Source organism: Poecile atricapillus, chromosome 3 (genome assembly GCF_030490865.1).
Source record: "Poecile atricapillus isolate bPoeAtr1 chromosome 3, bPoeAtr1.hap1, whole genome shotgun sequence".
In the NCBI taxonomy this organism is placed as follows: domain Eukaryota; kingdom Metazoa; phylum Chordata; class Aves; order Passeriformes; family Paridae; genus Poecile; species Poecile atricapillus.
The window spans coordinates 25,649,105-25,666,127 of NC_081251.1; the positions used below are offsets into that span (position 1 = coordinate 25,649,105).

The 17,023-nt window shown below is 36.8% G+C and overlaps 1 protein-coding gene across 1 annotated transcript in view; it reads left to right on the forward strand.

Moving 5' to 3' along the window:
• PRIM2 (DNA primase subunit 2) overlaps window positions 1-17,023 on the forward strand; it is a 93,875-nt gene that overhangs the window by 47,065 nt on the left and 29,787 nt on the right. Inside the window, exons 7-9 of the mRNA XM_058836841.1 lie at window positions 3,245-3,312; window positions 10,113-10,185; window positions 11,139-11,324. Of these exons, the coding sequence (XP_058692824.1) occupies window positions 3,245-3,312; window positions 10,113-10,185; window positions 11,139-11,324 (327 nt within the window). The remainder of the gene's footprint in view (window positions 1-3,244; window positions 3,313-10,112; window positions 10,186-11,138; window positions 11,325-17,023) is intronic.

The following is a 17,023-nucleotide window of genomic DNA, read 5'->3' on the forward strand; positions in this document are numbered from 1 at the left end:
GAGGAGACCTCACTGCAGTCTCCAGCATCCTCATAAGGGGAAGTGGAGGGGCAGACACTGGTCTCTTCAGCTTTATGACCAGTGACACAGCTGGATTGAGGTAAAAACACTTTATTAAACAAAAAAGAAAACCAAAACAAAAAAATCCACAAGCAATGATTACTAGCAACAGACTGATGCCCAACCAGGTCTTGAGTGATGGTAACTTGGAAAAACTACCCCTCAGTCTTATTGCTGAACTTGAGGTTATGAGGTCACTATCTCAGTTTAGCTTTGAGGTGTCTGCATGTGCCAGTCTGCAGCTCGCCCTGCCCTCTCCTCTGATCATACAGGCCTTGGGACTTGAATTATCTTAAGTCACCAGTGTTTTATATTCTCTGTAAATTAAACTGCTTCAACATGATTAGAGTATGGAGCTGTGCTCTTACTTGACAACATTTTGATGTCTTTCATGTATCAAACATGTCAAATGCCATGTTTTTGCTTTTTTTTTTTCTTTGGTATGATCTTTATGTTGAGTATTGTATAGAGGTGAAAGCAAGGCTGTGCTTTCAGCAATTTGTCTAAATTTCATTTCAGGGTGGTTGGAAAAAATCTTCAGAATCTCAGTTTGGAATGTGTAATAGGGATCATCTTTTAGAAAAATGCTGTTGAAAAAGCTCATAAAACTTAGCTGTTTAAAAACACTAGCAATTATTTACCATGATCTTTGTAAAAGCTGCTTTTATTTACAATGTGGCTCTGTTAATAAAAACAAAATGTTATAAGAAGTAACCTTATACTTGAAAATGTTACCTTTTTTTTTTATAATCCAGGCAAGTTGAAGGAAAATGTACTCTTTCAGTTAAAGTCATTCAAATATTTTGATGAGGTCTCCTCAACTATGTTTAAGGAAAGCTTTCCTTAGTGTTAGATAGAAAAGAGCAGTGTCATGAGGATCCCACATCTTCCTGAAAATAAACATTTGAAATAACTCGGAAAAGTGTTTGTTCTAAGATTTGAAAAGTGTTAGATCTTATTTTCACAACACTGTGGTCTGTAGAGAACTTTACCTTGTCCAGGCAAAATTATAGAGGAAAATGGGGAGTCATTTTGCTCCTAAGATTTGCGGATTCAGAAAAATATTGGCCATGTGGATTCTCCTTTGACTTCAACCAACCAAGGGATTGGTTTTTTGCCCTTTAATGGTGGATCCTGAAACTGCCAAGCATAGCCACCTCTTCCATAGTCTTTCATTGTAGCATCAAGAAAAACCTTGGTTAAAGATCACTAAGTCTTGGTTCTGCCTCAATTACTACAAGTCTCCTAAATTAGTTTTAAACCAGTGTTTCTGTTCATGGATAGTGCTTACAGAGAAATAGAGTTTATGGTATATACAAGTTTGACAATAATGTTGATACTTTTTTAGGTTTAGAATGTTACCTTTTTTTTTTTTTTCTGCTTGCATCATTGTTCAGTCAGACTTTCATAAACATCCTGTCATAAATGCATGGGGTTTTTTCTGATTAAATGCAATATTTCAAGTACTGCATAGAGGAAAATACAGTATACTTTTCATATGTAAAATTATACCTATGTATTTGTGTGCACACAAATAATGTTCTTTGTATCTGTTAATAGTGGAGAAAGAAGCATATGGTATTTCAGGTGGTTCAGTCTTTGTTCTCATAACTTTGGTTGGTGTTTAGAGGGCTTCCAAGATTTTTTCAGAAATAGTTTCAGATTTTCTGGTTGTGTTTAAAATAGAATTAAAGGGTTACTTTGCAGGGGATGTGAATATAAAACATACTTTAAAACTCAATGGCAGGAAAATGAGTGGTTTTTTTTTTTTTTTTTAAATTAAAGGAAACTTCTGAATAAATGAGGTTTACTGAAGTTTTAGTGTATCATATGCATCTCAGTCTAGTTCCATAAAACAAGGGAACGTGGATCATGCTGTAATTGCAAGATAGCTGTTTACTTTAAAAGGAGGATGAATGGGTTGCTGAGAGTACCAGATTAACATTTTCTGCAGCAGTCAGATCGGATGAGTACACTTGGGTTACCTGGGACTGAGAAGAATCATGTTGTGGAACAGTGATTGCTGCAGTCCAGGGCTCCCTCAGCAGCAGAAACAGCCCCTTCCTCCTTCTCTGCTGTCCCTGTGTTCAGTAGCTTCCACCTTCCCTTGGCAGACAGCTGCTTTGAACCCCCTCTCATTTATTCAGTGGATGGTGTTGCGAGCTTGAGGTGCCCGTTTCAAATTTGATCCCAGTCTGACTTCTGCCTAGCAGCAAAGGCTGTGAAATGGATATAATGAATGGGTGTAAGAAATTACTTATTTTTAATGAGTATGTATACTAATTAAGTTAATTAATACTGCATATTACTTTTGAGTTACCTGTAAAATACTTAAGAACTTGATGCTTATTTATAGTGTGAAATACCTTGAAATTTCTAATATGTTCAAAGGTAGTTTTCAAAATACAGCCTAACTTGGCTGCCACAGAATCTTGAAATGCATTTTTATGTTCAATATTTTGTTAGTTATATGTCAGAATTATCCAAAGTGCTACGTTTGTAGCTTTTATAGGTGAAGGTAACCACCTTATATACAGATTCTAAGCAAATTTAATACATATATTTTTCCAGTTATTTTAGTTAATACACTAATTAACTAATTAATACTAATCGTACTAATAGTGCGACATGTATTTGTTGATCTATAGATTGCTAGGTTTATTTTTGCAGAAAAATTTGAATGTTTTAACTAGAAAATTAGAAGAATAAAAATACATATTTTAGAACACTCAAATTCCAAAAGAGGTTGTGCTCATTTAAAAAGAAAAGTGTACACAGAGGCATGTTTATATAAAAGTCATATGGTGTTAAATGCTGTGTAAATTGCTTTTATACAAATCTAAATTATATATAATATGGCTTCATGTATTATATTTACATTGATAGAGGCACAATATGACTTCAAATGTGTTTGGAAAAACATATACCACTTTCAGTGATGTCTTGCCATTCTAATAGCATTGCAATTTTAGAAAAATGATTTTTCACTGTTTGTTAACTTGTAAATATTTCTGCTAGCTTCAGATTCTGGAAGGCTTAGTTATTTTTGGTAGGAGAAATTATGTCTTACCCAATGTTGTACAAAGTTGTAACAGCGCAATGTGATTTCTAACATAATTCTGGCCTTGTGCTATCAATATTTTGAAGCTAATATTTTATTAACTGTACTCCTTTTTTCTTCCAGCTGACAGCACGATCGCTTCCTTCCATACAATCTGATGAGAGACTCCAGCCTCTGCTTAATCACCTCAGGTAGTATAAAATGAAAGCATATTACCTCATACAGATTAAAGTAATTGTTGTGGTAGAATGCCTTAGGTACAGGCTTTTTACAGACCTCATCTGTATGATTTGCTTTAAAAAAACCCCCAAAAGTAATTCTTCAACTTAACAAAAGCTTTATGAATGACATGGAACATAATATATAGAACTAGTGTTACTTCTGAGTAACAAAAAGTAGTTGTAGCTTTTATAAAGTGGTGTTTTTTAATAGCAAGTGCAAAGTTGTTAAGCTCCTTTACAAACAAAACAGATTCCAAACTGCAGTGCTCAGAGCATGTGCTTTCCTTGTTGCAAATATCCTATGCTCACTGCTCTTTTTGGAAGATTTTGCTGTCACTGATGAATGGAGTATTAATTTGTTCTTTTGGTGGACCTATGTAGATTACTGTAGAAATTGAACCATAATGTAGAAAATTGAACCATTAGAGTAAATAGTTTGCCTCCCTCTTAGTTGTGTGTGTGTGTATAGATATATATCTGTATGTAAGTTTTCTACTTTATTTGTAGAAGAGGGTAAGCAGAGAACTCTGGTCTCTTGTATAAATGATGGCTTTTTACCACTTTATATGGGAGACTTTACTTCTTACTTTGGCCATATGCAGGAGAACGAAGTCCATACAATTAGAGCGAGCTGGTTTAGAATCATGGGATAATTTAGCTTGAAGTGAACCTCTGGTGATGATTTAATCTAGCCTATGCTCAATGCAGATCTGGTTATATCAGGTTGCTCAGGTGTTTGTTTTTGTAGACTTTTTAATGTCTCTAAGGACAGAAATTTACTTCAGTACTGAATGTTAGCAATGAAAGTGGGTTTTGAACACATGCATCTTAGCATTAAGATCATTGAAATGATGTTGGCTGAATTAGAAATGGAAGTGTTGAGGTTCCATCATGGCATCACTGCATGGGGAATTGAGATGCAGATCTGGTTTGCTGGATCATGCTCCTTATTTTCTACTCTTGTGCTCTACAGCTTGAGCTATCTGTTCCCAAAACCTGGCATTTTGTTTTGATTTTAAAAAGTCTCATGATTTTTATTATATAGAAAGAGTTTTATATTTTGTTTTCAGTTTAAATCAGAATAAGAAAAATAGCTTTCATTGTATCTGTACTTATTTACGTATGATTGAACTTTGTTCAAGAGCAATGAATGAAATGAATGAGAACAAGGATTGCAGTGTTATTGTTACTGTTACATAGCTGGGGGTACTTCTGAATGCCAATAACTTTCCATGATTTTATTACCCTACATCTTACTGGGATTGTAAAAAATGCACCTCAGTGGCATACCTTTTTCAATTTGAAGGTCAAGAGCAATTAAGTTAGCTTTTTATGAATTGTGCTCTCTAGGAGTAAGTACTGATAAATTGAAAATTTCTTTTGATGTGCGCTCTATTCTATGTAAGCAGAACAGTACTTCAGTATCACAATCAGTCCTGTCTGTGCCTTTTTTCTTAAATAAGGAAAACGGAAAGGATCCAAAATAAGTTACTTTAACAGGGAGACTATGCCCCACATTTATGCCAGCTGGTATTTTTGTATGTTCTTATGTTACCTTGGATATGTATGTTATATAACTGGTAAATCACTTCCATTTTGCTTTTGTGAAAATGGAGGGATTGTTTCCAGTTTATATTTTGTCACCAACCAAAACAATTATATAAATGCTTCCAAGTTGCCTGTTTGGAAATTCCTTTAAAATAAACAAAATATATCAGACCTTGTGACTTGAAAAGCAGCCTCTAGCAGTGAATAGGCAGGTGACCAAATAGATCATCTTGGTTATTTATTTCTGTGAATCTGTGATTTATTTTGCTTCATCTTGCTAATGAGAAAGGAGAATATTAGCTAGTCGTAGACTTTTTTTTACCTTCATTATCTGAATTCGTAGAGCAGTATTTTATTTTTGGCATACATCAGTAGACCTCTGTGAGGGAAGCAAAAGCTTAGAAATTCATGAAAAGAGCATACAATTGTAGGTTACAGAGCATTGTTTAGTTTTTAATGCCCCACACATGCTTTGCCACCTATTCAAATCTGCTTGTGACTTAGAAATTATCTAGTCCTCAAAAAAGGTTATTTTACTTTGCATTATGCCTTCATAGATATTTTAACCCATGGTCATTATTTTTTAAAAAGGAAATAACATGTATTTTGTAATTGGATTGTTCAGGACTAGATATGTATATTGCCTGTGATTTAGTTCTCTTTTTATCCTGTTCTGTTTCATTGGCTCTTTTTAGTACTATTTGTACTAGACCAAAAAAAAAGAGAACATTTTTAGTTAAAATGTTAAAGTATTTGGTACAGGATTGTGTTTAGGGATTTCACATGCTCACAGTAGGCTACAAAGAGATTGAACTTGCTGAAACATTAACAACTTAATAGAGATGGAACCTTAATATCTAAATGTGTGAGAACTTTTTCACCTCCTGCTCTGTAGGAGGTTTACAGGCTTGTAACTCTACTGTTTAAAAATATTCATCAGGAGTAATTTAAAATGGACAAAACCCCTTGTATGCAATCCCATCACACTACTATGGGATTGGGCCTATAAATGAGGTGTAGGGAGAAGCTGAGTTGTCTTATTTTAGTCCAGTGAAAAAGAAGCTTAGGAAAGATCAAATAGCAGCCTACAACTCTTTGGAGGACAAGCATTGTAGTAGTGGAATTTTCAATGGTAGCAGAGGATTTAATAAATTACAGTGATCACATTTAGCAGCTTGGGAGGTTTAGAACAAACATTAAGAAAAATGTCTATGCTGGAATGATAGTGCAGCAGATTGCCCAGATGTACGTAGTCTTAGTTCATTGAAATTTTTAGGATTCAGCTAGAAAAGCCAATGGCTTGCCTGACTAATATTGGCAGTAATCCCATTTTAAGTGGGGTGTGGTACTAAATGGTCTTCTAACATCCTTTACAAACAACATTTTAATGGTTTTGTTAATTCCATCTTCAAATGATAGTTCGTAAGGATGATAGAGAAACCAAGTGCTTTGCAAGACTGGATTTCTTAAAATGGATAACACAGTGCTCATGCAGACATATTCACCCTCCTCACTTATGTTCATCTCACTAGCAAGTAGAGAAGAAGACACAGCTTGAGATACTGCAATCATTCACTATCCTCAACATCTACAAAGTGCTCTTCATATCCTTACTAAATCTTGTGATGCACAAACACATCTGTGACTAATAAAACATTTATCAGAACTGTCCTACAGCTGTTTATTTGAAAGTCATAGGTCTCATTCTTGGAAACACTGGTGCAGTGGAGATTTTTTTCTTGGTCACCAGCTGTGTGAATGTATGTACTGATATTTGGTTGTAAGATGTGTTTAGAAAACATCTAGGAAAAAATCTTAGTAACTAAGATTTTGGGTTTTAGAAAAAACAGTTTCTAAGTGATTGACTCAGGCTGAATGGAGAGAGGAATTTATATATGGAGGTAAAATAAAACTTTTTAAAGTGGAAAGTGAAGACATTGTTGCTTGCATTCCAGTAAATCACAAGAATGCATTATGAGGAACTACAGATATTTCTAGGTAAGAACAAAGCTTGGTCAGGAGGTAATCTCAATAGCTGTGTCACATAGAAGAAAGCTTGAGTCCGTATAAGAACTAAAACTGAAAGTAAAAAATACGAGAAGAAAGTGAGAATGATCACAAACCTGATTAGTTTGCGTTGTAATGTGTTTTCAACCTGGCATCATTTTTGAAGGTAGCTTGTAGATGTCAGGTATCAAGAAAATTGGACCTTGTGAAATGTCATACACTATTTTTTAATGTAACAAATTAATAACTTTTCCTGTTTGCTTACCATGATAAGAATATTTGACCTTTTCAGAATCTGAAAAGTAGAATTATTCTTTTCCCTCCTGGCCCCTCTTAGCTTTGAGTTTTCTGTTCTCACATTAGATTTTCCTACCAAGTCCAGATACAATGGTCAGCAAGATTCAGAGAGCATGTCCTATTTTTAACAGTAACTTCTGAAGGCTTTCCTCATCCACTTGCAGGAAAAGTTCTGTGTCTTCTCTTTGGACCTTTTATCTCCAGGCCAGTCCTTTCTATGGATTCAAGGAAAAAGTAGTTTTCTTTACCTTACCAATTTTTCTCAGTATTGGTATGATTCTGATAAATACTGTAGGGTACAAACGGATGACCTAAAGTGATTGTGGTAGAGCAGCTTAAGAAGTTACCGACGCTCATTCTGTGATCGCTTCCTGCATGGTTTCCCAAACTGTTTTTATACAAACAAAGCAAATCAAACAACCCACCAAAAAATGAAGTTGTCTGAGAAACAATTGTTATCTGTCGTTTTGTACTTCAGTTGTAATATTTTCGTGAGTGTAATTTCTGTTTTGTTCATAGTTTACTTAAAGTGATGCAGGTCTGTTTCTACAAGGGAATTTAGATGCTTCTGTAGAATTAGTGATAATAGACACACATGGTTTAAATATTTTAAATTATTTATACCTTCCGTGTAATGGAAAGAAAATCTATTAAGCACAGTAAGTTTGTCTAATGTTCCAGTGCATCCCAGAAATAAGACTAAGGAACAAATAAATGTACATGTAATTAAACACTGTTTATACTGTAATAAAATCAACTGTTAGTTATACGCTTTTTATATTTCACAGTATTGAAGTGTCACAGAATAATGTGTAGCATTTGGTATTGTCATTTAGCAAAATGTCTTTTTTTCCTGGAGTTAAATTCTGCACGCCTTCAAAGACTTAAGGTATGGGCCTTGTAAGTTACTTACAAATCCCCTCTTGCACAAAGAAATTTCTTCTTACTCAGACTTTGCAACCTGCTTTTTTGACCAATAATCAATAAAGCCCCTGTTTACTTTATTTCCTTCAGGTTCAGTCGGGTTCTAGGTTCTGCTGTAAGAATTTCCCTGGGTATGTTCTGCAGCCCTGCAGATATCTGCATTGAAAAAGTCTCTAAAAGCAAAAGCTGGGCATTAAATGCTGCTTGTGTTTGATTTGAAATTACTTGGGTGACAATGTCTGTGTGACTGTCTTTGCTGTAGTGTACAATTACCCTGAATTTAGCTCAGCTTTCAAAAGCTATATACTTATACTGTATGCAGTATGAGTGAAAGATGAGACAGCACATGTAAATAAATTTCTGTGCTATTTTGGCTAGGACTTAAACTGTGTTGATATGTCAGAAATGCAGGAAAAGCCATCCCAGATTTACTGTTACTCTTCAATTTTTGAGTTTTTACTTTTTCCCCCCAGTAGGAATCCATAATGATACATCAGGGGGGTTTAAATTAGTTTTTGTGGTACACAAATGGCAAAGTAGAAAGATTTTTTTATTTTACTGGAAGAAAGCAAAAAGTGACCCTGGTTTCACAAAGAGTAAGAAGAACCCTCATCTCAGTTGCAGGTATAGAAAGAAAGTAACCATGAGTGGTCAGTGTAGAAGTGTGAATGGGAAATTCATTCTTGACTGGCCTCATAGCTGGTCATTTTTTCATAGAAGACTCAATAGATGGGTTGGGGGAATCAGTGGATGTTGTTTGTCTTGACTTTAGCAAGGTTTTTGACACTTGTAACACCCTCATTGACAATTGAAGAAGTATGGGCTAAGTAGACAGTGAGCTGGACTAAAAACTCTTAAATGTACTGTTCAAAGGTTTGTGATACGGGACATTAAGACCAGCTGGAGGCCAATCCCTAGTGAAGTACCTAGGGCCCTTATCTTCTTTAGCTTCTGCTTTATTGCCTTGGGTGATGGAGTTGAGTGTGTACTCAGCAAGTCTCACATGATACAAAACTGGGGAGAATGTTTTGCACCAGATGGATGCTCTGCCTTTCAGATGGACTTGGGCAGGAGAGAGAAATGGGCTGCCAGGAGCCCTGTGAAGTTCAACAAAGGGGAATAGCAAGGCTTGCAGCTGGGGAGGATTACCCCATGTGCCAGTATAAGTTGAGGGTTGAATGGCTGTGATGCAGAAGACCTTGGGGTGTCTGTGCACCACCAGGGTACCTGTGAAGCAAAGAAAGCTAACAGTCCTCTTGCATGGCATTGGGAAGGACACTTGCAGCAGGTCAGGGGAGATGATCCTTCTGCTCTACTCAGCACTGGTGAGACCACGTCTGCAGGGCTGTGTCCAATCCAGGGCTCCTCAGTACATACGAGAAGAGACTGAGAGAACTGAGGTTGTTTGGCCTGGAGCAGATAAATTTCAGGAAGTGTGTGTGTGCATTTTATCAGTGCATGTAAATAGGTGTCTGATAAGGAGGAATAAAGAAAGAGTGAGAGTCTTTTCAGTGGTATCCTGTGATTGGCCAGGAGGCAATGGGCAGAGACTGATATACAGGAAATTCTGCCTAAACATAAGAAAACACTTTTTGATTGGCTGGATAGGTGAACACTGGAACAGGTTGCTCAGAAGGTTATGAGTCTCTATCCTTGGATATGCTCAAAACCCAGCTTTATGAGATCCTAAACAACCTGCTGTAACAAACACCATTTTGAGCAGGGGTTATACTAGATGATCTTCAGTGGTCTCTCTGATCTAAATCCTGTATGATCCCTCACCTCTTGTTTCGGATATAAGGGAAAGAGGGTTTCTTTGCCATGTTTACTCTAATGTTGGCTTTAAGAGTCCTAATTACTTGGTTTCTTGTTTTTGCCTGATAAGAAATATTTGCAGCCTGTAATTGATGAATTATTTTCTTTCTAAATTTGTAAGCTTAAAAATATTTTGGAACTGCTTTAAATGGTGCCATACTGTTTGCTTTCTTTTTCAGCCATTCTTATGTTGGCCCAGATTACAGCATCCAAAAGAACACTGGAAAAATTTCTCTAGAGCAAATTGATGCTGTAAGTTGTATTTCTAGAGTTATATAGGATGTTGAAGTATAACTTTTTAAATTCAAGTACTCTATATACAAACTAAATATATGGTCTTTATCTTCTTTTTGTTTATCTTTGCTTTGTAACTGTTGAATGAAATTGTGTTGAAGTTCAAAACAAAGCAGAATTAGCTGAAAATGCATCTAATCAGGATTCAGATTCAGAGTGAAGTTGCACTGAAATGCTTAATTTGCTGTTCAATTTTGTGTACTTGCACAAATGCCTAACATAAACAGAATTTAATGAAATTTTCTTACTTAACAATCTTGCAAACCATGTTGTTTAATTTATGATTACTGTGTTGCAGTATTAATCTTTTTCACTGCTGTTTTTTGATTTTTGACTTGTAGGAGGGGTTTTGAAGACAAGGAAGAAAATAAAATGAAAGTAAAACATGTGATGTGAAATGCTGTGCATAAATTGTACAGAGTTGATTAAAAACATTATAACTCCTTTATCCAAATTTTAGGAATCATATGTTTTCAGTATCCATCTTAATCATGATAAGTGTTTCTCTGGCAGTGAATTAAAATCCTCTCCCTTAACCCCCCAAAACTCTATCAAAGGTAATTTGGCCATTCCAGATGCTAAAATAAAGCAGAGTCAAGAAATATTGTAATGCAAATGTGCAAATATTTTTCCTGACAGCAATTAAACCTGTGTTACTGTAGCTGGAGACAGTCTGATACTACCACGTGTGTTACTGTGTCCTTGGGACAGAGTTCTTGAGATGGATATTGAATTGAATAGTTTATGGACTCACTTGTGTTATGAATTCAATCCCAAGGCTCTCTGTACATGCATATCTTTTCTTCAAGCCATTGGCATTTTCAAATGGAGCTAATGAATAATCATACTGAACACATATCCTACAAATTAAATGATCAGTGTGCCCTAAACAGAAATTCTTCTCTTGTCAGCTCTCTGTGAAGTCATTCCCTCTCTGCATGCGACAGTTGCACAGAGCCCTCCGTGACAGCCACCACCTCCGTCACGGAGGCCGGATGCAGTACGGCCTCTTCCTAAAAGGCATCGGCCTGACTCTGGAACAGGCACTGGAATTTTGGAAGAAAGAATTTATCAGAGGAAAAGTGGATGCAGATAAGGTAATTCAGCAAATGAAACGTATCTCAGTATGTAGATGTGGGGATGTAATTAATGTCTACATTGTGCTTACAGATTTGAATAGATGCTTTTTGAAGTAGGAAATTGGGCAAAAGGTACAGTAATTTATTTTAAAGGTGGGAGGTTTTTTATTTTTTGTTCTCTTTGCTTATAATTTTAGTCATTTTGTTAGGTATGGACCTGAACTATCGGTAAAAAGGCAACCCATAAAGAGGCTTTTATAAATGTGGACTAGAAAAATCTTACCAGTGAATTGCTAGGAAACCACTGTTCTTTACAAAATACAGGTACTACGTAATTAAATTAATTCACCAAGCAGATAAGTGACCAAGCCCAGTACTATCTGAAATACAAGGTTAGCCATTTTTGTTGTTTAATAAAAAAAATATTAATTGGACAGCTCTGTGTGAAGTAGTCTTGCCTTACCAAATTTACAGTTGAAGAATGAAAGAAGAAACTGGGGACAGAAGACAGAAGCATATGTTCCAGGAAACAGTGAGAAAATACTATTCAGTGCAGTGGGATGTTTTACTGACATATTTGTCATTGGCATCACTCTTGCCAATATTTTTGAGAGTATTGTGGGTGAGGAAGACGTAATGTCTTAATTTTTGGAGGATTGTGAACTGCTCCTTATCTTGAACAGCTCAGGTAAAATGAAGCAGGCTTCCTCTCTCATCCTGCTCTGCCTGGCCTGTAGTACGTGTTAGAGCAGAGTTTTGGACCTTATCTCAGTTTTGTGTGGAGTGTGATACTTTGTATTTAATATTGTGAGATCTCAGCCTTCTGGATTACCATGAAGTGGAGTGCTTGGTAGACAGTCTTTAGTTACCTTAGGTTCTCTGGGCCGTGGCTATTAATACAAGATACAGGGCAAAAAATAAAGTTGGCTAAAATGAATTATGGTACATACGCCTCTTCCAAGACTTAGAAGATAGATCAACTTGTCTGCAAATTTTTTGAGAAGGAGGAAGGGATTTAAAGGTATGATTTGAATGAGTATCTAAATGTCTGTTTATCTAGTCCCTTAAATGTGATATGATTTAAAAGGATTAGGTAGTTTGTTGAAACAATCTTCAAAATGCATTTTTTTACAAAGGTCTCAAGAACATCTCTAAAGAGTGGCAGTAAATTCTGAAGTTAATGCCAGTTTATTACTAGTTGTATTGGGTTTATGTGGCCAGGTTCTGGTAGTGGATGGGGCTATAGGGTTAGGTTCTGTGAGAAGCTGCCAGAAGCTTCTGCCATTGTCAGACAGAGCTAATGCCAACTGGCTCCAGGAGGGGTGCCCTGCTGCCTGGGGCTGAGCCTATCAGCAGTGGTAGGTAGTACCTCTGAGATAACATTCAAGAAAAGGGGGTAAAAAAAAGCCTTCACAATAGCAGCTTTAGCCAGTGAGAGGAGAGTGAGAATATGTGAGAGCAACACAGCTCTGCAGACACTAAGGTCAGTGCAAAAGAAGGAGGAGGACGTGCACCAGGTGCCAGAGCTGAGATTCCCCTGAAGCCTGTGGTGTAGCCCATGGTGAAGCAGCTGTGCCCCTGCAGCCCATGAAGGACCAAGGTGGAAAAGAGATCCACTTGCATCCCCTGGAGGACTTCATGCCAGAGCAGAGGGATGCCTGAAGCAGGCTGTGGCCCTGTGGGAAGCCCATGCTGGAACAGGCTCCTGGCAGGACCTGCGGCCCCAAGGAGAGAGGAGCCCGCACTGGACCAGGCTTGCTGGCAGGATTTGTGACCCCATAGGGACTCACACTGGAGCAGTTTGTGAAGAACTTTATCATGTGGGAAGATTCAACACTGGCAAAGTTCATGGAGGACTGTTTCCTGTCGGGGGGACCCCACTCTGGAGTAGGGGAAGAGTGTAAGGAGTCTTCCCCCTGAGAAGGAAGGAGTGGCAGAATTGTATGGTGAATTCCCATTGCCTGTCTGCCTGCACCACCTGTGGTAGAGAAAATCAGGAGTGAAGTCAAACCTGGAAAACAGAAAGGATGAGGGGAAAGTGTTTTAAGATTTGTTTTTATTGCGCATTTCCCTCCTCTGATTTCATTGGTAATAAATTACTTATCCAAAGTCGAGTCTGTTTTGTCTGTGACAGTAACTGACGAGTGATCCCTCCCTGTCCTTATCTTGTCCCATGAATCCTTTGTAATATTTTCTCTCCTCTGTCCACCTGAGAAGGGGAGTGATAGACTTGGGTAGGCACCGGATATCCAGCCAGGGTCAACCCACAACATTAGCTGAGTTCAGGAAAATCCAGAATTTTCGGTTGCCATGTCCTGTAAAGGAACTGAAAGAATAAAAACAAGCTGTTAGAAACAGTAATAGTATAAAGACGCATTTGTTATTTCTGTTTTCATAAAATATTGGGAGAACACATCTGATTCTACCTGCTTGTGCTTTGACCAAATATGTACATGCACATGTATGAAGACATGTATTCACTTTGGATCCTATTTTCAATCACAGGGTTATGACTTTCTATTATAGCATCTCTTGATAGGCCCTAGAAATAAGTGAAGGTTTATGATCCTGTGTTTAGCTTCAACAGTTAGAAAGCATATTGTGAATCAAACAAGTAGTTTGATTTAAGTAGTGAGTGGTTTACTGTATTTTTCACAAGCAGGTTACTACTTCTATGTAATTTTAGTCCTTTCCAAGTTCTAGATAACCAGCTTCAGACTGGGATAAAAAAGAAAACTAATTTTTCATGCCTCTAACTGAGGTTGGTGGCCTGTGATTTTTCACAGTAGTGTCATACAATGTTTAATGTCCTGAAAAAAGGAAGATTAATACTACTTATTGCTATTTTCTTCTTTTGATATTTTTATTTTCTGGCATTTGTGCCACTGTTCCTTTCCTGTAGAGTGGAGATAATTAATTACACTGCTTCATTTTACTGGAGCATTGTGAAGACATATGCATGATACTTTTTAAAGATTAAGGTTAATGATATATTACCTACTGACTCTTGTATTGCAAAGAGGGAGCATTCAATTTGCTGGAAATAGTTATGATTTCAAAATTGTTTGTTCGTTTTTGTCTTTAATAGCTGTGATATCTATGCCAATTTCCAATCCTAAGAATTCTTGTCACACAACTTCAGTCTTCAGCAGGAAGGAAGTTACCATGAGCACATTAGCAGTGAACTGGCGAAGCATTGTCTCCAGGCTGAGCATAGGATATGGACAATTTGCACCAAAAAGAACTCCTCCTGTGCTCTGAATAACTGATTCAGGCATACCTCAGGGCTCATTGATAAAAACACTATAGAAAAGCTTTTAAGAAATTATATTTTACCTTTAGAGAGGAGTCCATGACATATGAATGAAGGGTGAAACCATGTAGTCAGTGGGGAAAAAAAATCAAGTAACACCTACAAAGAAAGTTCTGATAGAGATGTAGAGATGCTCTGTTAGAGGGGTGGGGGAGGGAATGGTCATGTATTGGCATGTTCACAACAGGGACAAATGCAGAATGCAAAATAAAACATTTTCTAATTTAGGCACTTCAATTATAATTACTCTGCAAATTGCTAGGTTAAGAGTGCCTAAATGGTAAATTGTTGTTTTTCAGATGAAAGGATCAACTGCCAAATGTAGTTGATGGAGGAGTAGATGCATTACTTTTGAATGAATGGTTGTGCCAGTGGGCTTCATAACTTCAGTGTTATTTTAAGACTGTTTTTCTTTTCCTATAAATTGTATTCTTACTCTAAACAGGTATTGATTCTCATAGATTTTTTTCACTGTTCTTGCCTAAAAAGTAACTCCTGACCCTGTAAAAAAAAAAAAAAGGTGTGGGAGATGTGACTCCAGTGTGATTTAAAAATACACAAAGCTAATAAGATGACAAGAAAAATTAAATAATTAGAGTACAGATGTAAAAATGCTTTCATAACTGAAAATAAAGTCCTCTAACAGAGATCATTCTAGTGGAAATTGTTACTGTTTTCAGATATTTTTGTATGATTAACCTGTGAATGTGAAAAGGAGGAGTTGGAAGATAATGCAGTATTTTGAACAAAGAAAAGAAGGAATGCAGAATCAGTTTCTTTAAGGTTTTATTCAGTTACTTCTTTAGCTAACAGCCTGGATCTGAGATTTTGATACAGATGGAAGGCTTTAAGGCAACCCCTCACTTCTTGCTTTTCACTACCACATATACTTGATACATGTTCCTTTTCTTAGCAGTAATTGGTGTATGGTGGTACAAAATGCCCTCTTGTAGTACTGTGAATTTTTACCACTTTGTGCAGAAGTAAGCGTTGCTGGTTATACACTCCTGTACTGAAAAGTACTTACTTTGATACTGCACTTTGTTACTTCACTAGTTTTAATTATTGTTGCATATGCTACTGAAGCACATCTTAAAATTATGCAAGAGTGTGGGGATATATTTATTCAATAAATCTCCAAAACTGATGTATTACTATGTTGAGAAAATTATCCTTGTGACATAGTAGCTTTCTTGTCCTTGTGACTTCTTATGGAAAATGAGACACAGCTCTTTAGCCCCTGTGTTCTAGGACTCTTTCCTCAGAGCTGTGATGACACTCAGGCTAGCAAAGCCTCTCATTCAACCTTACTCAGTCTTCCAGATTAATTTACTGTAGTTTCATTGGGCATGTTGTTTTGTATCACAGTTGACTGCAAATGGGATGGAGCAGGTTGTTTTCTAGTTGTCTGAGGTATGCCTCTTCATCCCTCTTGCTAGTGAATGAGAGGTGTTTTTCTGGAAGAAAGAAAAGGAAAGTTCACTCAAATTCAACCTTGCTCAGAGTCTATTATTGGTAAAGAAGCAAACCCTTCACAATGAAGCTTTTGAACTTCAGTTGATCATTGATATATTTTTGTTCCTTCCACATGTGGTGATCCTGTATGAAGCTGAGGACTGATAATGTGACAGCCATATACTGCATCCATATGTAAAGAAATATGTCTTCTACTCTGTTAAGAAAGAATTAAACTATTCCAAATGATACTTCCAGTGACTTTATTTTCCTGTCTCTTTCATATCTTTTCCAAATGATCTTAGGAGGTTCTGGAAGTCTGGATTCCAGAGTGAGCCTTTATCTTGATTGCAAAAAGCTGGTGTTGACTGTTTCTACCAAGGCAACCAGAAATTCCTTCAGGGGGAGCTTGGACTAGGGACCTTCTGAGGTCATTTCCAGCCTGAATTACTGTGATACTGCTGACAGGGCTCAATCCAGGTGGAAGCCCATGTTTGTGAGAGCCAGCCACTAGAGGGAGACAAGATAGTATGGAATAAACAAATGTAATGTATAGATGTAAATTAGAACTGTTTATGCCCTAGTGCTTTGTAAGTCTATACACTTATGTTATTTTAAAAGCCCTGTGCATTTAAACAAAAGTAGAAGTAGGCACTTGGCAATCTTCAGGTCAGTGCTTTTAAGCACAGTAAAACTATCCCCAGTACAATTTATAATGCACAGATGATGTAGCGGTTTTTAAAGCAACCTCCACCTGCTCAAATCCTCAGGAATATTGTCTCTATCAGTCAGTTGGTTATGTTTGGGTTTGGTATTTTACTTTCTCATTTCTTAGAGATTTGTGTGTTTTTTTGCTCTTAGATTTAATTGTTTTCTTACTTTCCCCCTTCATATTGGGTATTGCTGGCTATTGTTTTAGGAGCTACTATTTTTGATTCATAAATCTGAA